At 39.2% G+C, this 26218-nt stretch overlaps 1 protein-coding gene and 1 pseudogene across 3 annotated transcripts; both read right to left on the reverse strand.

The window, feature by feature from the left end:
• Positions 1–451: 451 nt before the first annotated feature.
• On the reverse strand, positions 452–22212 carry LOC102788336 (nectin-3-like). 3 transcript variants are annotated; one of them, XM_006792765.3, is made up of 8 exons: positions 22089–22212; positions 20413–20495; positions 20143–20272; positions 18693–19016; positions 17565–17894; positions 14564–14848; positions 14123–14224; positions 452–5450 (listed from the first exon to the last, which is right to left on the reverse strand). In XM_006792765.3, the coding sequence occupies exons 3-8, from the start codon at positions 20210–20212 to the stop codon at positions 5446–5448; spliced, it is 1116 nt and encodes a 371-aa protein (XP_006792828.2). In that variant the 5' UTR covers positions 20213–20272; positions 20413–20495; positions 22089–22212; the 3' UTR covers positions 452–5445. The 3 variants fall into 3 exon arrangements, with proteins under 3 accessions (XP_006792828.2, XP_006792829.2, XP_087691993.1); XM_006792766.2 differs by lacking the exon at positions 22089–22212 and adding an exon at positions 20823–20929; XM_087835867.1 differs by lacking the exon at positions 452–5450 and adding an exon at positions 12902–13493.
• Positions 22213–23121: 909 nt separating this feature from the next.
• Positions 23122–24409, reverse strand: LOC102778509 (OX-2 membrane glycoprotein-like; annotated as a pseudogene).
• Between the last annotated feature and the right edge of the window lie 1809 nt (positions 24410–26218).

The following is a 26218-nucleotide window of genomic DNA, read 5'->3' on the forward strand; positions in this document are numbered from 1 at the left end:
AAAATGAAACCAAAATCCAGTTTAAGCTTAAAAGCATACAAACATACAAAAAAGGTTTAACTCACTGCACACTTTAAGGTTTTTTTTTGGTGTGAAACTTGACTCACAAGTGAGTCATTTAAATAATATTCGAAATAACAAATTTTAAACTGGTTAAAGCTATTTTAATCTTAAAATATTTGCATTGGTTAGTCACAGATTTATTCTTTTGTTCCTTTTTTATTTTCCAAAGAAGGAGATGCCGTTATACCACTTACAGGTTCTGAAAGTAAAACAGTACAGTCACAGCAGTGGGCTGTGGAGGAAATGAGTTTCAGTATGTAACACCCACAGTCCCCATACATCACTGCCAAATAATCTCAAAAGAATCCAAGCTAGTATGAGGGTATCACTTCATACTATTGTGATATTCAGCAAAATCAATTAAAAGAAGCAGCGAAAAGACAGCAGATAAAAGTTTTTAATTTATTTAACCCAGTGCTGATCCACATTAGCTTAAGATTTATCTCGCAGCACAAGTGCAGGACAGTATTTAACAGATTTATTGATACAAAAAAGGCAAAATAAGCAACACAATCAGCTTGTTAGTTTCTTATCATCAAAGACATTTATTAATATTTAAACCTTCAAACTGTGTTTATATACACAGATAACAGACTTCACTGTAGCATTATACTCTGAGTTTCTAAAATAAACCAATAACTGCCCATGTAGGCCAATAAACATAGCACTGGTGCTCCCTACAGTTTAACTCTGTAAATTATAATACTGTACAGCAATGGCAGCAAATGCAAACACACACATAGACATAGATGCACTCTGTGTTTCTTTTGAACTCAGATTACTCACTCAGACACATAGAAAGACACAAGAACGCCTTCTATCTCTCAGACAGTTATGCCAACAGTAATTCTCAGGATTCATGTGCACAGAAATCGTTTGGGTGGTGTTAACCACCGAGCACACAAAGGTTACAGGTCGACCACCCGTCTCTGTCCTGCAGGCAGCAGCTAAAAATAACAAACTTTTCATTCTTTTCCACCACAAACCATCCTTCAGGGTGACTCACACGGGCCGGTTTACTAAACGTCTGATTTTTTTTACTTTCCCGTAACTTGCAAGTTCACAATTGGTGCCGTTTTAGCCATCGTTCTTCTCTACATCACAACCACAAATGGAGGGATGTCAGGTGAAGTGACAGCTTCACGGTGGTGATATTGGTGTCCCACAGCAATCAGGCAAAGAGCAAGTGATGTGGCTTGAAATGTTCAGCCACCTTAAAAGGTTCTGAAACAAAGTATTTTCACAATCACAAAGTCCAAACGGTTTTGGTGGTTTCGGTTTTTCTGTGTCACGTTTGTTTGTGCCTCTGGTCTTCCAATTCTAAAGAGATTTTCAGTTAATATCTGATGACACCTACATATATGTGACATCAACATTTTTTCCAGTTTAGTGATCTATGATCTATGTTTTATAAGGGTTTAATATGATATATATATATATATATATATATATATATATATATATATATATATATATATATATATATATATATATATATATATATATATATATTAGGGGTGCAACGATACTCGTATCGATATTGAACCGTTCGATACAGTGCTTTCGGTTCGGTACGCATATGTATCGAACAATACAACATTTTTAATTTCTTTTATCAACTTTCCTTCTGACGATGCTGTCTGTGTTGAGCGCTCAGTGGATCTGCGCTCGACAGTGCAGCCTAGGCGGAGTAGTCGAACACAGATTCACTGAGCGCAGGGCAAGCTAGCAAGACTGAAGCTAAGCTCGTTGCAACATGGCAAATTGAACCTCCCCCACCCTCATTCAGATCTGGCGTCTGGAACTATTTTGGTTTTCATGTGACGTATGACCCTGAAGGTAAGCGCGTCATGGACTAAAGTAAAACAGTATGTCAGATGTGCCATGCAATGCTCAATTACATGAGTGGGAACTAGTGTGTTAGCGCAGTTAGTTCGTTAATGTGTTGATGCTGTCCAGCCCCACACAGGGGGCAATCCGCGGTAGCTCGTTAACGGAGATTTGCCGTGTTGTGGCGTTAACCTCATTTCAGATTAAGGCTGACAGCACTAGTGGGAACACAACGAATATGACTGCACATTTACCCGATAGCATCCTAGTGCAAAGACAAGTGGAAGCAGACAAAAACAACAAGCACGCATACAAACTTTACCGAGTCATTTACACAGCCGTTAGCACATGATTCTCCTTATGGGGACCTGATATGTTTAATATGCTGCTGAGAATATAGCCCAGAAGAAGCGTATAGTATAGCTTTTATTTTGGAAGGAGACATTTCTCTGTAATAAACTCTCTTTTCCAAAGATGAGTGATTCCTCAATCAGATACAGGGCTCGCAAAATCGCTAGCCCGACGTCCCGGGGCTAGCGATTTTTCCAGTCGGGCTGCCCTGCTCTGCTCGTCGGCCTATCATAGGAAGGAAAAATATATGTCAATGCTTTTGCATTCTTTCGGAAATGTAGCTGGGTAATTATGTCATTGGCATCGGTGAGCCACTGTCAATATGTGACATATTGAAATCGCGTTTGAATTTGCGCTTGTTTTTTGCTTTCACTTTGCAATCGCGCGAACTGTGTATAGAGAGCGACAGCACTGATTGGTGAGTGATGATAATTTGCGCACCAATTCCTCTGACATCGTCTTATCAATCGTTAGCTTACTATGCAAACATGACAAGTGAAATCTCCCGCAGCTTAAACATGTGAGAGGTTGATCGCGCAGAGAATTTAGTTCTGCTGAGCCAAATAAAACAGGTCAGGGTGAAGAAGTGACAGCCAAAGAAAAGCTTACCACAAAACGGAAAAGTTATGACAAATCAGACTATGAGGCAAAAAGAAAGTGCAGCTTTATGGTTTCATGGACCAAAGAATTTCTGTGGCTGCAGTATGATGAGCTAAATAACCAGGTCTGCACATAAGTGGTCCGCAGGTGCGCATTCGCTGTCAAAATAAAAAACGTGCACAAGATAAGAAGTTGCAACGCGTGTTTGCATACATAAGATTTTCAGGAGGAGGACAGACATTTGTTTAGAACTCTTAAAGATGTCGAAGAAGCTCCTTTAAGCAATTACTTTGGTTTTCCTCCACCTCCAAAGAAATGTCAGGAGGAGTCCGAACCACAAAAGAAGCGCGTATTCTCGGAAAAGTGGTTGCAGGAGGTGAGCTGGCTTCAAACAAATGATGAACGCACAGAGAGGTGGTGCAGAATGTGCTGTGAAAATTTAATAAATGACAAATTAATAAAAAGGCATGAATATTTTTTTGTGTATCGAAAAAATATCGAACCGTGACACCAAAGTATCGAACCGAACCGAACCGTAAATTTTGTGTATCGTTGCACCCCTAATATATATATATATATATATATTATATATATATATATATATAACAACATGTTATTATCTACTATATTATCACAATTCCAAACATGATAGAAAAAATGTAGTTACAGTTGTGGTCAGATGTTTACAAACACTCATGAATGACATGAATGTCATAGTAATTTTGGGCTTCCAATGATTTCTTTGAACTGTTCTTTTTCCAGGGCAGAATGATTGTACAGGATTCCATAAGTTTGAACTTATCTTGGATTTTCTCTAATCCACACAGGCTCAAACATGCATACAGACTCACATACATACATTTCCTTATTTAAATCTTTGAATAAGTGGCGCTAAAGGTTTTACATTGTCTTTAACTTGACAAGAGCAAAGCCTGTTAACGTCTCACTAGTCATCATAATTGACTACAACTGGTCATTTCAATTGCTAGCAAAAAAAGGATTTGTTTTTTCAGCACTCATTGGATTTACCAATATTGTAAAAATTGAGAAGTTCTAAGTAGGAGAATTGTAGATATCTACAAGTTGGGAAGGTCTCTTGAAGCCATTTTTAAACAACTGCAGACTGTTCAAACAAGTAAGTACAAGGTATTCAGATGCATCACCACTTTGCCAAGATCTGGAAAAAGACCAAAAGTGTCACCATCAGATTTGAGGAATTTGCTTAGGATGTTCAGGAACATCAAGGCTCAAGCGTGCCATGAGCTGGAAACTACTGGAACACCAGCAACACTGTCCACAGTGAGGCCAGTTTTACATCACCATGGACTGAGATGCCAACTCTGCTCCAAAACTGACACCTTCAAGCTCGACTAAAATTTGTAGCAGCCGCACGGAACAAATGCCTTCTGGAGAAGAGTTTCATGGTCAGATGAGACAAAGATTGAGCTGTCTAGCCACAATGACACAAGGCATGGAGACTGTTTTGCAGCCAGTGGTACTGGGGGCATTCCACAGAGTAAATGTAATAATGAATGAGAATCACTACCTCCAAATTCTGCAACTTCACCTCAAATCAACATCTAGTTGGCTGACAACACAACTGAGTGCTCCAACAGGACAATGAAACACACATCAAAACTGGTTTTGGAAGGTATAAACGGGCTGACAAGAAGCTGTTGGAATGGTCTTCTTAAACCTCAACCATACTGAAAATTTGTGAACAAAACTTTAAAGCCAGGTCTGTGTCAGCTAACCAACCAACTTAAATGAAGTCTACAAATTTTGGCAACAAGAGCGGTTTTTGCTTCTTGATGACTACCAAGTACATCTGGCTAAAGTGCAACTTGCTAAAGAACACTTAACCAAATGTTAGTGTGGTGTTTCAAGCTTTATGTGTAATTTGGACCCTGTTTGGATTAAAGAAAATCCAAAATCAGTTCAAACTTGTTCACTCAAGTCTTGTTTTTTGAAGTCATTAAAGATTTATATTGCACAATCATTCCACCCTGGAAAAAGTAAAGTTCAAAGAAATCATTAAAAATCCTCAAATAACCATGACATTCATACCCTCGATGAGTGTTTGTAAACTTCTGACCACAACTGTAAATTTACATGACACTCCATGCAATCATATAGCTACTGAAAATTGAAAAAATATATAACTTATCACACCATTTTCTGACATCAGAGAATAACTAAAACACACATACAAACACACACATGTACAGACACTACAACGACTTCTTAAGAGAGGAAGCACTGTTTAATCTCACCACTGGAGCTCCATTTTGCCACATCTACTTCTGCATCTCTCAGCCTTGCTATCTTTTATATAAAAGGGTTTCATCAACAATCATCTCCAGTGCTCTACTGTAAGTATAATAACTAGCATTAAATAATGTGGTTTTAGTTTTGTTTACTTTGTAGTAAATTGGTGTCCACACTAGCAGTACCCTCTCAGCTCAGCCCAGTGTTGGCTCAGCTCTGTTCCCTTCCTCCTTCCTCTGAATACTGAACTGAAGGGCACGGTGCTGAGCAGCTAGGTCAGGCTCAGAGCTTCACTGGACCTTCATCAAAGCAGCGGTGACGCCAGACTCCAAATCAGTCTGGATAGAAAGAGACAGACACACAAAGTTATTTGCCATGCCTGCACCTTTGTCCCCAGACCACCGGAAAATTTCCACAGTGTTTAATTTTCCACTTCAAAATCTATCACACAATTCTTCCTTGACAGCCTTGCATGTCCTGTTCAGACTGTAACCGCCTTTTCCTGGTAGGATGTTGTTTAGATTTCATTAGTAAAGAGACTTTTTCAGGTTGATGAGGGCAACATCAGGTTTCTAGGGTCCATTAGTCACTCATTAAGTTTTCCATCGGTTTTAAACCACTATCAAGAAACCAACCACACTAAGGCCCAAACCCACCCTATTGGTGTTTTTTTCCAGGCCTGCAGCACTTGTTCACTTAGATCATGCATGAAAACACAGGTGTGTATGTCAGTTTATCATGTTATAATTTTTATCTTCATTATATCTCTGTATGAAGTGAGAATGCAAAAACTCACAACACCAAGCAAATTAATAATAAAAACATGCACTTATTGTTCTTCTTTGCAAGTTTCATATTGTATAAGACAAAGTAGTCAGTGACAGGCACTATTAGTGTCACTGTTTGACAAATGCTTATTTACAGGTATTGGAAAGCAACACATTTCACTGGCCTAAAAAAAGTTTGCAAAATCTATATAAAAACACATACATATACACGTACAGGTAATGACAACAAGGTACACGTATACGTAACATTTGCTCATTTTGACATCAGCTGATGATCTATTAGGATTTGAGAATTATAAACATAGTTCCCAGAAGCTAAATAGATTTTTATAATCCTGGTAAAAAGTTCCATCCAGACTGTGTAACGTGTCTAGGAGAATTTTCAAACAGACATGCATACATATGCTATGATAATTATAAGGGTTAAGAAAAGCTAATGGACCAGTCTATCGCCATTTTCATAAAACATAGCTTTATGGAAACGTAGTTTTTAGTATGTGCATTTAAGACCACTGAAAAAGGAACATGATATGAAAGATGGGTGTAGCAACTAGGACATGAGCAACATTCATGTCAATCCATCAAAAATACCGGTTGAGACATTGAAAGGAGTTACACAAGCTGACCAAAAAAAATCCCAGTCTATATGGCATTGTCAGTAACTGGACTGTTTATAAACTCAGTCTTGTAATTTTAAATCCAAAGTGGCTCTGGCGCTGTGGCTATACATAACTGTTTGATTTATCATCCAGTTTTATTAATCAAGATCGGAGTTGGAGGTTAGTCTATAAAAAGAAGCCCTCAGAGTATTTCTAAATGTAAAAAAGTCACAATATCATCAGCAACAGGGTGTATTAACTTGATATAAATCCCACTCAGGAATGCAAAAAGAAACACAGCAAGCCCTTACACGTCTGTGCACTCACAAAATCCCCAAAACGCCCCCTCGTATCTAAAAAGACCACATACACAAAATAATGAAACACTGCATGAATTCCACAGACATAATTAAATGCCTGCCACACCTAAATCTACATGTGGCAGCAATGTGAGTTATTTAGAGAGGAAAGTCTATAGCACCACTGCAAAATCGACACATGGAGGCTAAAAGACAATTAGAGCATCAGCGACGGGTTAACTGTGCTGTGAGTTAGTGGAAAATCATTAGTGCAGATGGAAATGAATGCTTGTTAAAGCTGTTTGTTGTTTCAGTGTGGCAACCAGTAGGTGTCACCTTCTCCACATTAGGAAGCTGTGTTCCTTTTAAGATAACATGAGACTAAAGTTTGTTCCTTTGTCCTCCCTCTGATATCTTGGGAGCTATCAGTTCTGCCCCCATGATTCAAGTGGTAACTGTGTTTGTGTGCCGGACCGGATGTGGTGCCAGCCCCATATTTCCTCTGGTGCCTCAGATTAAAAGATGCCACTGAAAACATTTTCTTTCCATGATTAAAGATTTCACACTCTTATCTTTAGTTGTAGTTCAGCCAGCGGCAGACCTTGCAGTCCACATATCACCACCCAACCACGCCAAAAATCATGCAAACACTGCCCCAAATAGACCAGCAACATTTTACTGGAAGAGGCCCCGGCCTTGGTCCTTCTTCCCAGCCGAGATCGAGGCAGGCAGAGTGCGAATTACACCCACTGTTTGAGCAGGAACTACCGGGGCCTATTTGTGGCTTTTTCATGGTCTGTCTTCAACCGCAGACATTACAGTACCTCAATGGGTTCACAGTGGGTTTCTCTGTAACTGGGCATTTCAGAGACTTTTGTCAGCAATAGTTTTAGAGACCGGCTGGTGCACAGTGCAGGATTTTCAGCTTTTACTCTAACTCAGAGAAGAAGTACAGATTTCTGTCCTGAGGTGAATTGCTGAAAAAAATGACATGGTAGGAAATATTAAGGAAAATTACATTACAAGCCATAAAATTAATTTTGTTAGTCAGAGCATCTTTGGAAACACATGGTAACCTGCTATAGTTTGCTTCGTTTTGGTTATTTACCAAAATAGGTTATTTTGTAATTTGTTTCCAGCACTCAGCAAGATTTGAATCAAAACATGATGGTTCTTGTTGGTTTGGGTGATTATGCTGTTAATCATATCTTTCCCAGTCCTTATAAATTAGATTAATACTTTTAATTAATGCATAAACTGATGTTTTAACTGTGGTTGTTACTATTTTTCCACAGATATATTTCAATTCAATTCAATTCAATTTTATTTATATAGCGCCAAATCACAACAAATGTCGCCTCAAGGCGCTTCATAGATACAGAGAAAAGCCCAACAATCATATGACCCCCTATGAGCAAGCACTTTGGCGACAGTGGGAAGGAAAAACTCCCTTTTAACAGGAAGAAACCTCCGGCAGAACCAGGCTCAGGGAGGGGCGGCCATCTGCTGCGACCGGTTGGGGTGAGAGAAGGAAGACAGGATAAAAGACATGCTGTGGAAGAGAGACAGAGATTAATAACAGATATGATTCAATACAGAGAGGTCTATTAACACATAGTGAGTGAGGTGACTGGAAAGGAAAAACTCAATGCATCATGGGAATCCCCCGGCAGCCTACATCTATTGCAGCATAACTAAGGGAGGATTCAGGGTCACCTGGTCCAGCCCTAACTATATGCTTTAGCAAAAAGGAACGTTTTAAGCCTAATCTTAAAAGTAGAGATAGTGTCTGTCTCCCGAATCCAAACTGGAAGCTGGTTCCACAGAAGAGGGGCCTGAAAACTGAAGGCTCTCCCTCCCATTCTACTTTTAAATACTCTAGGAACAACAAGTAGGCCTGCAGAGCGAGAGCAAAGTGCTCTAATAGGGTAATATGGTACTACAAGGTCATTAAGATAAGATGGGGCCTGATTATTTAAGACCTTGTATGTGAGGAGCAGGATTTTGAATTCAATTCTGGATTTAACAGGAAGCCAATGAAGGGAAGCCAAAACAGGAGAAATATGCTCTCTCTTTCTAGTCCCTGTCAGTACTCTTGCTGCAGCATTTTGGATTAACTGAAGGCTTTTCAGTGAGTTTTTTGGACATCCTGATAATAATGAATTGCAGTAGTCCAGCCTGGAAGTAATAAATGCATGAACTAGTTTTTCAGCGTCACTCAGAGACAGGATATTTCTAATTTTAGAGATGTTGCGCAAATGGAAGAACGCAGTCTTACATATTTGTTTATTTAGGAAAAGTAATGTAAAAACAAGACTTGCATGGAGACTATTTCTTTGGTGGATTTCATGGTTTCATTAACAACAGTTCTGCTCTCATAACAGTGCAAGCTGAGTACAGCCAGGTCCCCTAGCATCTTATGTGTAGCTGAATTTACCAATCACATGCAGCGACCATGCCTACAAAAATGACAGACAAGATTACAATTACAAGGTGGATGTTAACAAGCAATATTAGATCCTTAGCAGGACTGAAACACAGACAAACTTAGCAGAAGGTCGTTCTGATTTGTAAAAGGAACATCACTCGTGTTTGTTTCATTCTTTGTAAACTACAACTGGCCCAATTTGAAAACCCATTGAATAGTGTGCTGGTGTAGTGCTTGGGAAAGTAACTAGCTTTTCTATGCTTCCCGTATTGCTAGGATGTCTGGATAGCTCATACCCGATTGAAGACTCCCTCTCCTGCATGCCAGGAGACAAAAGCAGATAAATTTACAATAGCTAATAAAAAACTAAATTACCATGAGAAGAGTTTCTAGATTGCGTTTAATCAAATGAAATCTCTTGCTTGTTCTCTACACAAGATTTTAACCTTCATGCAGCCGACGCCATTTCAAAAACATCTGGTCAAAAGAACTTGGACTTCAAGTGGACTACAAAGGGAAACCAGAAACCATTCTAATCACCTTGAAAGTCAGTATTTTGTATGATTACCTTTATTCTTAAATATATCCTGAACTCGCTTAGGCAGCTTTGTAGTAATTTCTTTAAGTAGTCTTCAGGAATAGTTCTCCAGACTTCTTGAAAGACATTCAAAGCTCTTCTTTGGATGTTTCTGCCTTTTGTTCTGTTCTCTTGTCAACATGATGACACACTACTTCAATAATGTTGAGGTCTGGGCTCTGGGGAGGCCAATCCATGACTGAGTGTTCCATTGTGTGTTTTTCTATGAAGATACCCTTTTACGGCATTGGCACTATGTTTGTTGTGCTGAAAAATGAAGCTTTTTCCAACCAGATGCTTTCCAGATGGTATTGCATGGTCAATCTCAATCTGACAGTACTCTTCTGTTTTCATACTTCCATCAAGATCACTAACACTACTGGCTGAAATGTGTCCCCAAACTATGACTGTGCCTGGGACTTTTACAGATGGCTGTAGAAATGCACTATTTTACCTCTCTGCTGCCCCCCTCTGTACATATTGATAATGATTTGAAGCAAAAATTTCAAACTTGGACTCATAACTCCATCAGACCTGTTGTCACTAATTTTCAGTCCAGTTATTGTGTAATTTGGCATACCTCAGCTTTTACTCCCAGTTTTCCTTCCTTAGAAAGACCTTGACTTGAGCTAACCTTCCACTGAGATCGTTTCTGATGAGCCTTCTGAAGGGTCAGATGTCTCAGGTTCTGTGTGATTTGTTTTTTATTTTTAAGGAGACAACATTCAGATACTGTTCATATGCTGTATAGTCTTTTAGGCATGACACTTCTTCTTTTGTCCTCCACTTGTCCAATTTCCTCAGATTTCTTAAGGACACACTGCACACCATGCAGACATAACCAGTTTTCAGCTAATAGCTCTTTGGGAATCACCTTGGTAGTCACCAAAAATACTATTTTCTGCCCTTCAAACTGTGTTATCTTTGGCATTTTTCACAGATTCAACAAAAGAAATGGAAGAAATTGTTTTTTTGTTTTGCAAAATACTAGCAGCAATCTGCCTAAAGATACTATTTAAGATTGTTTTTGCAAAGTTGTGTCTCAAGAGTTTTTCACAGTACTCTACTTTCATATGCAAATAACTCTTGATCCATATGTATAAACTAGATCCCAGTATGGGAAAGATGCATTGCAGCTGAATTTTTACACGTGATACTATGTTTATATTGTGAATTGATCCTATAACTAGAATTAAATTTTCTATTAATGACAGTGATGATCTTGGCTTAATCACTGTGTCATCAGGTGATATCATAAAATCATTAAATGATCAGTATACATGAAGCTGTTGTGCTGTCTGATTTTAAAAAAATAAAACAAAACTTGTCAGGTTATCTAAAAGTAAAAACAAAGACACTTTGCATCACAGCTTTAACTGCAATCTGAATCACATCACAGTAAAAGCCTGTGTTTGCTCCACATGCCAACTTGGCCAAGACTGGGAAATACATATGGTAAGAGTGTGTCTGTACAGCTGAGTATGAGAGGGGACGTTGTTATCAACTGGGCAGCCTTTCAACTTAGGACTTGTCACAGTTCCCTCATCCAGGCCCCCTTAATGTCTGCCTTCTTTCTTAGTCTCAGGGATTAGACCAAGAAAGAGGGTCTTTTCTTTTGCCTGCTAACTCCAGACAATCGGCACAATCACTTGTTATTCCGCTCAAGTCCCACATAGTTGGAAAACAAGGAAACTTGTGGTTCAAGGAATGTTTCAAGGAAACAAGGGCTTCATTTCCTGGGAAAAATCTATTTTTACAACGAAGCCAATGCAATCTATTCAACATATCCCACGTTCAATTTTCTGGTCAAACATGGCACAATCAATCACACTGCTAACATAGTATTTAAGAGTGTTCCTGACAAAAACAGAACCACCCTTATATCAGCAGCATGAATGGGGACTCTCTTGTGTAGGCAAAACCTAGCTTTGAAACTTGACATGAAGAGGTGACAAGGGTGCAGTGCAGTGAATTCCCACCTTTACAACATCACTGAAAATATTTTTTAAAAATTGAAAAAAAAAAAATCTTTGAAAAATCAAACATAAAAATGTCCATGAGGGGATGACATATTTAAGCTATAATGGATGATAGTTTTTTGACTGTTGTTGATGCGTGAGATTGTATTAGCTATGGATGTCAAGAACAGTCATGTGACCCAACCTTGACACATCAACTCCACTTTTGTTTTTCTTCCTTTACAGCTTTTGTTTTGCCAGCCAGAGCACCAGCTTCAAGCCAAGGCCTCTGTCAATACAGCACAAGCCAGAGTTTCCCTGCCTCCCTTTGGTGTGGAGGTAATTTATGACAAGGGGGAAATGGGCAACCACCCATATGCCACATTACACTGGCAACTCACTCAGTCATTATTGTGGGAAAGGTGTTAACAGCAGGGAAGGTCGTGTCAATGACCTCGGAGAAGGCATCTGCCATGTCGCCTGAGTGTGAAAAGAAGCTGAATATTGACCTTTAGAGGGTGTTTTCTGGTAACTGTTAGTGTGTTTCATGTTTTGTTATAATAAAAACAGCTGAAACATTGGAAATCTCCAACTTAACTGTAATTATATATATGAAAAATATAAACTGTAATATCCTTTTTTGTAATCAAAATTGGCAGAAATAAGCTGTGAATGGTTTCCTTTCTGGCAGCTAAGTATCTTTCAGGCTATGCATTTATTGTTAATAAGAAATTTATGCTTCCTTGTATTCCTATTATTTTCCTTGTCTGCAAAGCACAATGGATGAATAATGTCAGCTAAAAGAAACACATTTTTATGCCCAATGGGAACTAAAAAAAAACAAAAAACAAATACAAATACAAAAACCCACATTCTTAATTTCTAATTAGTTCAACGTGAACTCCAAAGACTAAGCTAAAGATGCCACTGTGACATCACCAACTGTCACCAACTAATGCTGGCTAGTTAGCTTGGTTAGTAAGGTACATCTGTACTTTTATACTATCTGTGGTATAAAATGGGATTCTATCTTCATCAAAAACAGGGCTTAAATAGAAAAAAATTAGTAAAGACACAAATGAGTTATCAGAATCAAAATATCATAAATTGGTAACTTATTATTGTCACCAAGAAGGGGCAAATTAGCTCTGGAGACCAACACTGTTTTATGCTCCAAAGATATTTCAACAATTTGTAAGTCAATGGGAACTGACCCACTTTGAAGGCTGATTGAAGTGGTCAATTGAGGAGCTGCTTTTATGTCTTTCTTGAAATTGTTTTTCAGTTCCTGATGTTTGCTCATCATTTTGAGAAGTTATTTATTCTCCCATTGCTACAAACAAATATTTACATTGCTGTCAGTGTTGTAAATCTTTACTACGTTAGAGTAAGTTAGAGTCACATTTGTTTCAACTTGGTAGTGAAGACACCACCAATCTTTAAATATATATGGTAAGTATGTTAGAAAATAGGGGTGAGGAGAGTAAACTCTGAGCTAAAACTAGCTAAAATGTTAATGGTAATGATATATGACCTACTTCCTTTATATACAAGCATTCAAGAAATTTTTCCCCTTTTTGTTCATTTTCAAAATTACAAATGACAAAATAATTAGGTTTAAGTTTGAAAAGAAAACAAGTTTTATCTGTCAGTCCTTGAAGCAGTAGTTGTGCCACTGTAGTTCTTGGAGGCTGATTTGGTATGTCACAGTCCATAAATGCCAAGATGTTTTCTGTTCATGTAACCAGAAGAAATGTGGACACTTTATCACAGTCACGGTGACAAGAGGCACTCAAAACTTGGCCAGCACAGCAGGCCACTAGACAAACACTGCATATGCACTGAGGGTTTTTCTCACATCATGGACATCCTGTGACAAAGGAAAACCTAGAAAACCTTAAGTGAAGCAGAATTTAATAAAAAAACAACAACAACAACAACAAAAGTCTGGTAATTTCTTCTGCTTGACATATATAATTACATGGTTCCTCATAAAGGCTTCCCAGAATAACTTCACTGTTTTGCTGAACTTTGAGGGAATACCTCAAAGGGCTTCTTATGGACTTTCTTCAGCCATGTTTGGAGCTACTAGGACTGAGAGTACCAACCATATAAGGGAAATCTTCATATAGTCTCATAACAGAAGTTAGTCTATGTTTGATGACAGGCTGTAATTTATTATTGCAAAAACTACACTCACTGCATTTCCAAAATGCCTTTTGACACCACTAAACGGCAAAGCTGGCCTTGTTGTGTCAAGCTAAATCCTAGCACTCCAGTAACTGAATGCTATTTAAGAAATGTAAATGTGCAAGCTTTTTAAAAAAAAAAAAAAAAAAAAAGCTTAGATTTTAGACTCACCATCCGTACAGATGAAGCACTTGCAGAGACACACACACAAGCACAAGAGGAGGACCGCTGCCACACCGCACACAGAGATGAGGATAACCATGGCTGGACCCACTGTGGCACACAAACACACAAGCTCACATTTCCTCCAAAACACAGATGATGTCTAAAAGTAGGATATATATTATGTATGACATCTGGAATAAACATGTTAGGTGATGTGGTAAGACAAGAAAGGTTCTCTGTACTAAAAATAATCCTTCCCGTACTATGTGGCATTACAGGATTCGGGACCCCATCAAAGCAGCCATAATTACCCAGCACTAAAATAGCAGAGAATGCACATTTGTCAACAAAAGCTCTTGTTCCTAGTAAAGGAGCTTTTACACATTATGGCATATTATATTTGCTATAATGTGTGACAGGACAAGACATCGTTCAGGAGGTCCTCACTGTTTGTGTTGAGGGACATCATCAGGGGTTTATTCAAACCCGGGTGGTGCACGATGCACTTGATGGACAGGTCGCTGAACAGCCCAGACTGGAAGAGTAGTGTGCTCGTCACTACCGTTGTACCGTCGCCTTGTTCGTAGGCCGACGAAAATGGTGGGCCTAGGGTTCGGTTGTCACTGCCGACGTTCCATGTGATCTCCGCCGCAGGCCGGGACTTGGCCGTGCAGTTGGCCTCAGTGATCCCTGAAGGTGAGGTCACCTGGCTCACCTCTGGTTTGGGTAAAACTGTAGAGAGACAGACTGAGTTAATGGCCGCTTGAAGTTTATTTTGCAATTTTGCTTAAGTCATTTTTTCATCCTGTGTTACTCTTTTTCGGTATTCTTTTAGTTACACCACAGAAAACAAAGATTTGCTCATCTGCCTTCCTAATAAAGATGGACAAACAGAGAACATCGCCTGTCAATCTTTCTGCCCCGACAACACAGTGACACAAGTCGTCCTCCGACAGGCCTGGAAACAAAAGCCAGACAGAGAACAGAGCCAGAGCAGCTTTTACTGACTGTGTGTGTGTTTATGTGTGTGTCTGGATCTGGTGTCTGCTTCCAACAGTTCAGACAAAAGCAAAGCCTGTTAGGAAAGCAACATACGCACACACACAAACACACACTGAGGCTTTGTGTCTAGGGAAACAGTAAACCACTCATCCCCTGGGCTTGATCCCACATTAATCACCACTTTCCCCTCAGTGACACCCCTCTCTCATTATCACTCCAAAAGCACCCACACACACACCCACAGAGGAAGAACAGCAATTACTCTCACTCCTGGAACTTTTGCTCATGATCACTAGAGCTACATTTAGTCTTCTGATGTAAATCTACGTCCTAACTGACATTTTAACCCAAAACTCCTTTTTTCTCTACACCACAACCTTGCACACCATTCAAGTCAAGTTGTGGTATACACTGACCCAATGCAGTTACACTTCTCAGGAGGTGCAGGCCAGGTTACGTGGAAGCTTGCAGCATACAGTTAAAATGGGACTCCGGTTCTGGCATAAGTTACTGAGTAGATCTGATGCAAAAGTATAATTCATGTGTAAAAGTGTAATAGTGGTCTAAGCAACTCTCTCTCACTGAGGGGAAAAATAGATCAGAACAGTAGTTAATGACCCTCTCCAGTACCTCTCACCTTTGAGCTGCCTGTGGTTTGTTTATACACTGCTTTTCCTTTTCCTGAGCTATATACGGGATCCACACACACATACACTAGTACACATTTCCTCTCAGCCTTCAGTATATCCTCATTGTGGTACATGTCAAGACCCTTTTCCGAGAGGGTGAAAGATGAGGCAGAGACCATAGAAAGGCACCAGCACCAGTGTATTTAGCCCGAACTTTACAGCCACACCTTGTTTTTTTCTTCTGTGTATCATGTTCTGGGTTAAAGTTAGGGGCAGGTTTAGGGAAGAAAACTAGTTTAACTTTCTAGTATGTGACACTAACCCATACTGTATAAATGTTCCTGTAAACAAATACAGGATTGGTAATATTAATAATATGTTTTACTTTCAGAGGTCCATGTTCCACGTGGGAAATTAACAATAGCGCTACTCATTCAATGGGAATGATCAGTTTGGTCAGTTCAAGGAAGAAGCTGGTCCCATGCCATTTAAATTTTTTCCAACATATTATTTTTATTCTAAATGACACTAACAATGGGCACAGATTGATGGAAAGGATGGAAACACCTTTTCCATGTCAACACCCAGTGAAATATTTATCTGACATTTCCTGGAAACAGCTCACATTAGTCATTTCCAGATGTCCAGAAATAGCCTTATCATCATCATCATCATCATCATCATTATTATTATTATTATTATTAAGTGTTCCCATTATAAAATGAAAATTGTAGGTGTGCCTCCTAATACAACTAAAGCTAAAAGAAAATTGTTTTTTTTTAATCTGCTTTAGTTTATATTTGCTAGCAAATGCCCATGCTCCAGTATTGTTTGTACCTGTAAGCTGTTCTATGTGTCTAAACACAAAAAAGAAAAAAAAACCCACATTGCTAGATCTTTCAGGATTTGTGGGTATAATTTATATGTTAGTGCGAAATAGCAAAAGGATAATTTCACAAGGTGCTATAGATGCAACAAGGCAAAAAAAACAAAACAACAAAAACATACAATCTTAGCTTGTTGCTAGGTAGTTGCACGGCAACATGATTATGCCACAATATATGAGATAGATAAGAACAATCAGGGGTCTCAGATATACCTGTGTGACAAATTTGGTTCCTCAACTCTTAATTCTGAAGGACAAGTTGGTGGTCCAAGAAGCTAACAGACAGAGATTTTTGGTTATTTCAATGAGAAGATTGCCGTTGCTCTGTTGTGGGACCTCCCAATCGTTTTATGTGTATATATGGAAAACTGGAGGCTGGGAGAGCAGCAAGGGCCAACACATATAATAGGTACGACACTCACAGCATGAAAGTAGGCTCTGAGGGAGATATGGGTTGCAAAGTGGCTTGCAGGTGGGTAGCAGCTGTTGTCAAGCTAAGGCAACTTAAATTGGGGGCTCTATATGAGATTTACCAATAAGATGTGTAGAAGGGTGTCAGCTGACATGGCATGGTAATAAGATAAGCTACCATGACTACTTATCATGGCTACTGCCTGCCTGAAATAGCGCCTGAGCAATCATCCAGTGTATGATCCTTGCTTGTCTCAATTCGGGCGAGGAGGGTTGTAGTTTAACTTTAAAGAGTATATTCAAAGCTGGGGTTGTGGAGATTAGCCATACATAGAGGCACTGATAAAATATGGCTACTGAGTTGCTAATGACTAAATGTCATGACAACTTTGTCAGCTATATGTAATGACAGACTTTGGATAACATAGAATTCATAACCTAACAGGGAACAATTTCCAAGGACCAAATACAGTAAAAAACAAAACAAAACAACCAAGTAAACAAAAAAATAAGATCTCACCATAAACAGAGAGGCATGTGGTGGCGGCCCGGGTGCCATCTGGGTACGTGTGGAACTCACAGGTGTAGCAGGCCTCGTCCACCGTTCGGACAGCCTTTATCGTCAGCTCAGTGTGTCCCAGGGTTCGGCTAAGGCTGAGCTGACCCTTGAACTGTTCCTCTATTTTGTAATGGTTGCCTTCAGCAACGGAGCCAACAGTGGTGGTGTCACCCTGCTCGGCTGTCTTCCTCCACAAGACCTGTCGGACCCTGCCAGGGAGGCTGTACCAGCATGAAAGGGTGGTCGGCTTTCCACTTATGGCCGTCTTATTGCCATCGAAATGCACTTTTCCTGGTACACAGAAAATTCTAGTCAAATCAAGTTATTTTTATTTATACAGCAGATTTTAAAATAACAGGAGTTGCTCCAAAGTGTTTTATAGTCATCTAGTATGGAAAAGTAGCTGTCTACACTGATATTCATTAACTGCATGCAGCTTTTAGGGTAGAAGAGATGGTCTTTAAATAAGAATAATGTATGAGCACATTTAGCAGTAACAACAGGAAGCACTAAGGTTAGCAGCCTGGGTGGGCTCTCCTGCTGCTGCTGATCTGAGAGTTCAGACTTTAACCTGCTACTTCCGGTTTTACAGGATTTTGCAGCCCACAGGCAAAACAAAGCTGATACTGTGCAATGTGACTTCCACAAATAAACACAGTTGCAAAAGAGGCCTTGACTTTATCATAAAGGCACAAAAGTTCAAATGTCAGTTGGAGCTGCAACCTTGACAAATGCAGACCGAAGACTGTTGTTTTTAAGAAAACAGAATCAAGGGGATGTTATGAGAACCACCATTAAGGCTATTATTGCAGAATGAGTCTAAGGAGCTTGGAGGCTAGTGAAGAGATTTTATCTCTCAATCAAGAAGCTTCTTCAGTTCTAGGAGAACAAGTCCCACTAGGGTTTAAATACCTGAGACTCTCCACCATTTGGTTTTAGAACTGAAGAAGCTTCTCAGATGAGAGCTGAAACACCTACAAGAAACTCAAAGTTCAGTCACTTCCACAGACATGACAGAATGAGAACATTCCTAAAAACAGCTCTGAGGTTAAAGCTCATTTTAGGCATATTTGTAAGATTTACTCTCACCGATGATATTGAAGCATGCCAAGCCTTGTTGCGTGCCCTTGGGGTAAACATCAAAGATGCAGTGGTAGCAGCCGCTGTCAGCAGCCTGCACTTTCGTGAAGGTTATGTAGCTAGCATTGTGATGGGAGACAGTAAGCTGCACATTGTGGTCTTGGTGACTGATGCGGGGCGACACCGTCTGTTCGTACGCCAGAATGAGCTTGTGGTGCTTGTTGAGCCAGCGCACTTGGTGGACCATATCACCTGGCTCCGTAGTGATGTTGCAGCCGAGCAGTAAGGGATGACCTGTCTCTGCGGTCAGATTAGCGGGAGCTAAAACTTTACCTGACATAAGGCACAAACACAGAGTCAGCTCCTGTAACTCTAAAGACTTTTTCACTGGTAATTATGTGGGGAAGTAAGAGTAACACTGAATTTAAAAACAAAACCCTATTCCATTACAAAGTTGTGAGGGCTTGAAAAGAGGGCATCTGGACTTGTTTTTTTCTGGAAAAAAAAAATTATGTTTGACTAAAAGTGGTCTGATTGGCCTTTTTAATGCCCAGATAATGGAGAACCTACAATGAAGTTTACACAAAAATACAAAATTCCATCCATCTATTTTTAGATCACGTGGGGTAATACAGAGGTGTTTCCAGGCTAGCCAAGAGACATAATCTCACCAATGTGTCCTGGGTTTAAACCAACCAGATCCCTAGTTTCAAGTGTTATTTGACACATTGTGGAACTCATTTAATAAATTCTGGTCCTCCTTAGAGTAAGCTAGTAGGGTAGACTATCAATTACTGTCTTCCGTGGTGTGAGGCTACCTTATTGCTATTGTATGACAGTGCATTGTGCTCGGCTTCTGACTTGTCAGATGTGGTTAAAAAAAATAAAACAGCGATGGGTAAAAGTCCTAGAATAAAATCCACAACCAACTGGTGATGACATGATGGCTAATTCCATCTTTTATAAACAGCTTTTGATAAACACATTTGCTGCTGTGCAAAAATATTGTGCAATTATGCATCGAACTAATGAATCTAGTAAGGTATGTAGAAATAATCACATCGGCGACACAAAACAGAAGTCAAACAGGTTGGTCACAGCTGCTTCAATCTTAGATGATTAGATAATTGCATTTTTTAACTCTTAAAAATAAAAAATAATTACAGCTATAATATAGAGCAAGTGTAATATGAAGACAAACCAGGACATACGCAGTTACTTTCTTCCAGAGGCAATTCCATGCAAAACCAAGCTCACCATTCTTTCTGACTTTTGTAATCTCATGCCTACGGTTTGTAAACTAACAGTCTGCTCTGAAAACAGCCTAGGCCATTGTGAAACTTTGGTTATAGCAGCAAGTGTAATCATCATGTAAAAAAGGAGGCTATAATCATTTTGCAAAAACACAGAAAAAAAAGAAGAAACCCAAAAATTAAACACGCACACGTATCTGGAATACCTTGCGTTGTAGAGACAGCTGCTCCTACGATCCAGAGCAGCAGACGCAGCGGGATAGAGGACCCACACATCGCACACTAAAGCAGGGTAACCGACTCAAGCGCTGACCCAATCTTACATCCAGACTGCAGCTGCACACACAAACGCAGTCAGGGAGTTTGACCACAACCTTAATCGCAGCAGGGAAACCTCAAGGTTAAGCACTTTTTACAGCTTCTGGCTAAATAAACAGGACAAAGAAAAAAGGAAATAACATTCCTAAAAATCACACCCCTGTCAGCTGTCCAGTGCTCTACTTGTTGAGCCGCTGCTAGTCAGAACAGTAGATCCTGCATGTTCTTGGGAAGCTGTCAGCTGTAATGGAAAAGCCAGAGGAGGACATTAGCAAAGACGTCAGCATCATAAGAAATTAAAGTTTTTCTTTAGTATTCTTTTTTCTTTTGGACATCTGTGCATCCCACGGTTAGTTTCCTTTAAAAGTTGCTGCTATGGCGATTTGTAAGCATCAACAACAACAGCTGCTGATTCAAGGAACATCACCTGGGGTCTAATAGGGGTTTTTATATCTTAACCAACAGCATGCGCTTACTCCGGTGAGCCCATAATTATCTGGCAACGCAACACAAGCACACCTCTTACATGTCTAGACAACATCAAGCCCTGAGGTTTCGACATCGATACCTGCAACCACAAAGGAATTACAGTGGCCGGATGCTGAAGATGGAGGATGGAGGGAGCATTAGTCATTAAGGTGAGCACAGCATGCACAAGGACATGCAAAGCAGAGGGTGTGCAATCACCAGCCGAGCCCAGCAGTGAGTAAGCTGTAAACATCATACTCTGGCATAGCTCTGCTCTCATTGTTTCACAGAGACAATAGAAAGTCACCACTGTGGCTTTACTTGTGAATTGTACTGGGCTCGCATCAGCTCTCCACATCCTGGAGAAAAAGGCTTGAGGAATTTGGCACAAAGTGACTTTTGATTAAACTTGCTCTGAGTCAGGTGAAGTGGACTTACTGGTAAAGAGAAACTTGCCTAAACCACAAGACAGACCACGTCCAGACCTCACAGCTTTTACGGGCATTATTTTTGCACCATTTACACTGTCAGCCATCTGGCTTCAAACAAGCTGCCTGCTCCTGTTGGGCAACAGTTAAATCACTTTTCCACTATAAAGTCATACTGATGTCACACAGTAGGATGGGAGACTCAGTCTACAAGGCCAAACAGATGTAGGCTTTTATTGTGAAAGTCCAGCCTAATTTTCTTCACACCCAAGGCAAGTCATCAATGGAAGAGACAGTGAGGGAGCTAGAAGTTGACTGACAACAACATTTCAAGATCAACAAGTGAGGAAGTGAAACCTGGGTGCCAACCAAAATCCAGCCTCAGGAGACAGACTGAACACATCTTGAACAGATTTCTAAAAAAATAAAAATAAAACAACACACACACACACACACACACACACACACACAAAGATAATTCCCCCCACATTTAAAAACAAAGTTATCACATTTTTATTTTTCAAATAACAAAATGAATTCTCTTTTCATAAGAAAATCACTGTACTTACTATAGTATAAAATAATAGGGACAGATTAGTGCAATGCATGAAAAACGCACAGTAAATATCAGTAAGCATATCTAAGTAAATATCAATCCTTTAAAATACTTTATTCACAGGTGCAAAACAGGAAAAGTGTGATAAAGTTTGAGTTTATATTAATCCAAGTCATTTTAAGTCGATCACACAGTCATTCGCTATGAAGGTTAAGGTCAAAGTTAAAGATGCTGTGAAGAATTTGACAGCAGGTGGGTTCAATTTAAACGCTCAAAGAAACAAATGCAAAGCATGCAAGCGTTAACCTTTAAAATATTTCAGTCCTTCCGTGCTTACTTAAAACTGTTCAGAATTTACAAGGAAAAAAGAAAAATCAAATACCTGCTGACAGAGTTTAATCCGCAAAGACAAATGGGACCCGGCGTTCGCCCTGTGCGTCAGGTGAGGAGAAACAAGAAAAGTATAATCCACAGCTCGTACATTAAACCAATACTCCAGCGTGTTGTTTCCTTCTGCGTTTTTTCAGCCCATGAACTTTGCAAACAACCCTCTGAGGACGGGAAAGATGAACAAACAGAGACCCCCAGAGGCAGAACGGCGCAACTGCAGTTCAAGAAATCAGCTGCACAGGTTCAACCGTTCGTTATTAGAGCTAATCTGCCACAAAGAAGCTCATAAATAGCCTTAATTTATTTTGTTTAAAGTGTTTCTTCAAGTAGACTAAGTAGTCTTTTTTACTAAAGGGGAACATTAAAAATATTTATGAGTTATTATAAACCTTTTTTCTGTTCTTTGTTGAATTTGGATTTTAGATTATTCTGAAAAAGGTCATGACCCCAAACCTGTTTTTTGTTTTTTTAGTGGCCTAAACCTTTGTTACATTATATACATCTTTTAAATGTAACCGAAGCAGCAGTGAATATGAAGGTGAAAACAATTACATGGACAAAGTGGAAGCAGTTATTTAAAATGATTTATTTCATCAACAGAAAACTTGAAAATAAAATAAAAATCAATGTGAAAATTGTATTAACAAAAATTACAAAAAATAAACACACAAAAAAAAATACAGACACACAGCTACAAACATGCATGCAGACAATGAAATTAAATTACAAACTCTCAAAGCTTCAGAACACATTAAACACAATCAGATCTTTTGTTAAGTACTGTATGTTAAGTATACAATGATCAGCTTTCTGCTAGAAAAATACAGAAGACAGCCAATAGGTTTCAGATATAGTAAAAAACTTGAGAGCATCAGGGTTTAAATAACAATATGACAAAGGTATCTTATCCATATGTGTTTTTGATTGCGGATTGAATCACATCATATATTTTAGAGCAGCTGCAGGACAAAACAAAGGAGTCAAACCAAAGAGTTAGGTTACAATAGCAAAGGTGTTAGGTTAATTCAGATAGCATTTAAAAGACTTACCTTTTTCCTGTTTGTAAGAATAGTGACAACAGCAACAACACAAACACAGATCACTGCACCCAACACAATGATCCAAGTAAAATCTACAAGAAAACAAATGGAAATGTGACATAAAACACTTGAAAGAAATCAGGGAATATTAGCCTTAATTTAAAATCTAGAATTTTAGACATGAGGATTACAGAGTAGTGACAAACCCTAATATATATAATGACTTTGAAAAAGGTACCTTCCTTTACCATCTTACCATCATCAATATCGTCATTCCCAGCATGCACCTGTTGGACCTCAGGAATCATCAACATCATTTCTCTCTGAGGAGCAGAGAGTACTCATGCTGCACATCCCACCTGCATGCTGTTGTTACGTGAACCTGAGAGCACAGCTGTAGTAGTGACAGTGAATGTAGCGTTGGTGTTGGACACACTGACAGTGTTGTACTGTGAGAAGTTGAGGTCTTGTTGTGAGACACTGAGTGTTACAGTGGGAGCAGGTCGACCAGTGGCTGAACAGGAAACAACCTACTCTTCAGTACAGTTTGACTCTCTGACATCAACAACAGGTTCATGCAGCTCTGTGAAGGATCAGGAAATATCATCAACATGCTCTTACAAACACACCAGCTGCTTACACATTTATGTCCTCCTTGAGGCACTGGTTGTTGGTTAAAGAAGGTAAAAGTTCTCACCATAAACTTGGTGGCAGGGTTTACCAATGAAGGAGCCTTCAGGATAAGTGTTAAACAGGCAGTGATAGAAGGCTTCATCTTCATATGTCACATTCCTGATGACTATGGAGCAGTTCTGTAGTCCAATATATTTAAACTTAACTTTATCTGTGAAGCCATCATTCACTCTCTGACCAAAGTACTTGTTGTAGGTGGCAACATTTGTCTCCACATCATTTGAACTTTTCTGCCATGCAACCTGAAGGACGTCTTTAGTCTCCAAGAGCTGACAGCTCAATTCAGCATCTTCTCCCACTGCTGCCAGCACAGTCTGCTGTGTTTGTATCACTGCTGTTAGAGCTGCATGGAGGAAATGAACAGTAAGAAGTGCATGCAACAAACTTAAACTGAGTGAAAGAAACAGATGCCCCCTCCCTCAGCTTTTCTTTTCTTTTCAAAGATTGATAGACAAAAGCAAACACGTTTCACCTGTTGTACCTCTAATGTGAACATCAGTTACTCCTGAACCTGCTTCTTACCTGCTGGAAGGACTCCGTAGACAAAAAGCAGATATACAAGCACATCCTGTCGCATCATTGCTGCAAGTAGCTGAACTGCAGATTCCTGAGTGCGAAAAAAAAAACCAAAAATGGAAAAGTTACTCCCACGCTCAAAGCCAACGCAGAAAAAGCACTTAAAATCACTACAAGCAACAAAACGTCCTGCTTTTTACTTACTTTTGCAAAGCTAGTTTGGCTTCCTGAGAATAAAATGTAGGGTGTCACACCACAAAAGAAGTGACGAGCAACTTTATGGTATACCTCTGCCTGTTTCACACTGTTTAAAAAAACATACTACATACAACAAGCATACAAATTGCCCACTTTTTTTTTTTTTAAACAAAATGCATTAAGTTACACCACCTCTAAATATTCATCCCTGAAGATTTAACATCCCAAACGTACCGAACTATATGAGCTTGCACCAAACAAGACTGTGTGTGAGACCTGACTTGCACAGCAGACTTTGTTGAGAAAATGACATGCATTCATTACTGTGCAGCTTCTGGTTCCCATCAGTTAAATGCAGAATGGTCTGATGCTGTTTCCCTTCTGTTTAGTTTCAGTCTCTGATGTCTACAAAACTCTCAACTCTACTCCGGGAAACCTGAAGAAACAGAGACCTCCAGTGGCCAAGCTGAGCACCTGCTGCTGAAAGAAATAGCAGAAGAAATTCACGCATTGTTTGCATTGTGGAATAATTCCTCAGCATATCTAATTTGCCACAAAGAAAATCAGTCATATTTTTGTGGGATTAAATATAATAACAAAACAAAGCAGTGTTTAGTGTTTTTATGAAATAAATTACATGAAATGATTTATCTTATAATGTCTCCTGAATGCTGCCAGCACAGTCTGTTGTGTTTATATAAATGTGTCACCTGTTGAACCTTTAACAGGGAAAAATGAACCAGTCAGCAGCAAACAGAAACACTGGCTACAGTAGCATCCGCTTCTTATGTTTTGGAAGGACTCACACACAAAAAGCAAGTATACAAGAATGCAACGTACCATCATCGTCGCAAGTGACACTGTTTTAGTTGAGCTGCAGACTTTTATGGGTATAAAACAATGAAGAAGTTTATAGTGAAAAAATATATGCAAACTCAGTGCAGACATACCACACAATCACAGACAAGTCTAAAAAACAACCCTGAAGAAAAAAAAGTTGCTTTTCTTTCTGTTTTTGTATCCCCAGGAAGTGAAAAGCAAGAGAAACATTTATATTTTTGCCATTTCCCAGTAATCTGTATCAGATCCCCAAGTAAAGATCATCGAAACAACCTGAGCAATCACACATGATGATATTTTAACAGGAAAGAAAAAACCTTACATAAACTATTTATCCAGTTATTCATGATGAAATGTGTTCATGTAGAATAAAATGCAACTTTTAATTATGGGAGACGTTAATGAACAGAGAATTGTGTCAGTGAATGCCATCAGGGGTTTGTCAGCGATATTATTCTGATGTACCTTTGTCCCACCTGATTACCTTCATTAAAAAGCAGCAGGATAGATGGTGGGTCTGCAGAATGACGCACGACATGCAGAATCTTTTATGTTCCTCATTTTGTGTCATTTTTATTTTTTATAATATTTTTTTAAACATTGAATAATAATATTGTCTTATTAAATTATAATTTAAAGTGCTTCAAAAACTGCGAGCCACACAATAAAACACAACAAACTTGCATGTCCTTACAAAAAAATTCAAGATTAAACAGGTTTATTGTCACTGTGTTATGGCAAAGTTACAGCTATGGTGTGTTGGAGTGTGAGATTCAAAACAAGACAGAGGTAAGTACAAATTCTTTATTAAAAGTATAAAAGATAACAACATGAA

This window comes from Neolamprologus brichardi, chromosome 23, assembly GCF_056152115.1.
Source record: "Neolamprologus brichardi isolate AB-2024 chromosome 23, ASM5615211v1, whole genome shotgun sequence".
NCBI lineage: Eukaryota > Metazoa > Chordata > Actinopteri > Cichliformes > Cichlidae > Neolamprologus > Neolamprologus brichardi.

Coding starts and splice junctions, on each gene's coding strand:
- LOC102788336 (XM_087835867.1), bottom strand. CDS start 20,212: ATGTGTGGGTCCTCTATCCCGCTGCGTCTGCTGCTCTGGATCGTAGGA. Junction 14,225..14,563: donor GATGTCCCTCAACACAAACA/GTGAGGACCTCC, acceptor TGTGTGCCACAG/TGGGTCCAGCCATGGTTATC. Junction 13,494..14,122: donor GTGCTTCATCTGTACGGATG/GTGAGTCTAAAA, acceptor TTACATGAACAG/AAAACATCTTGGCATTTATG.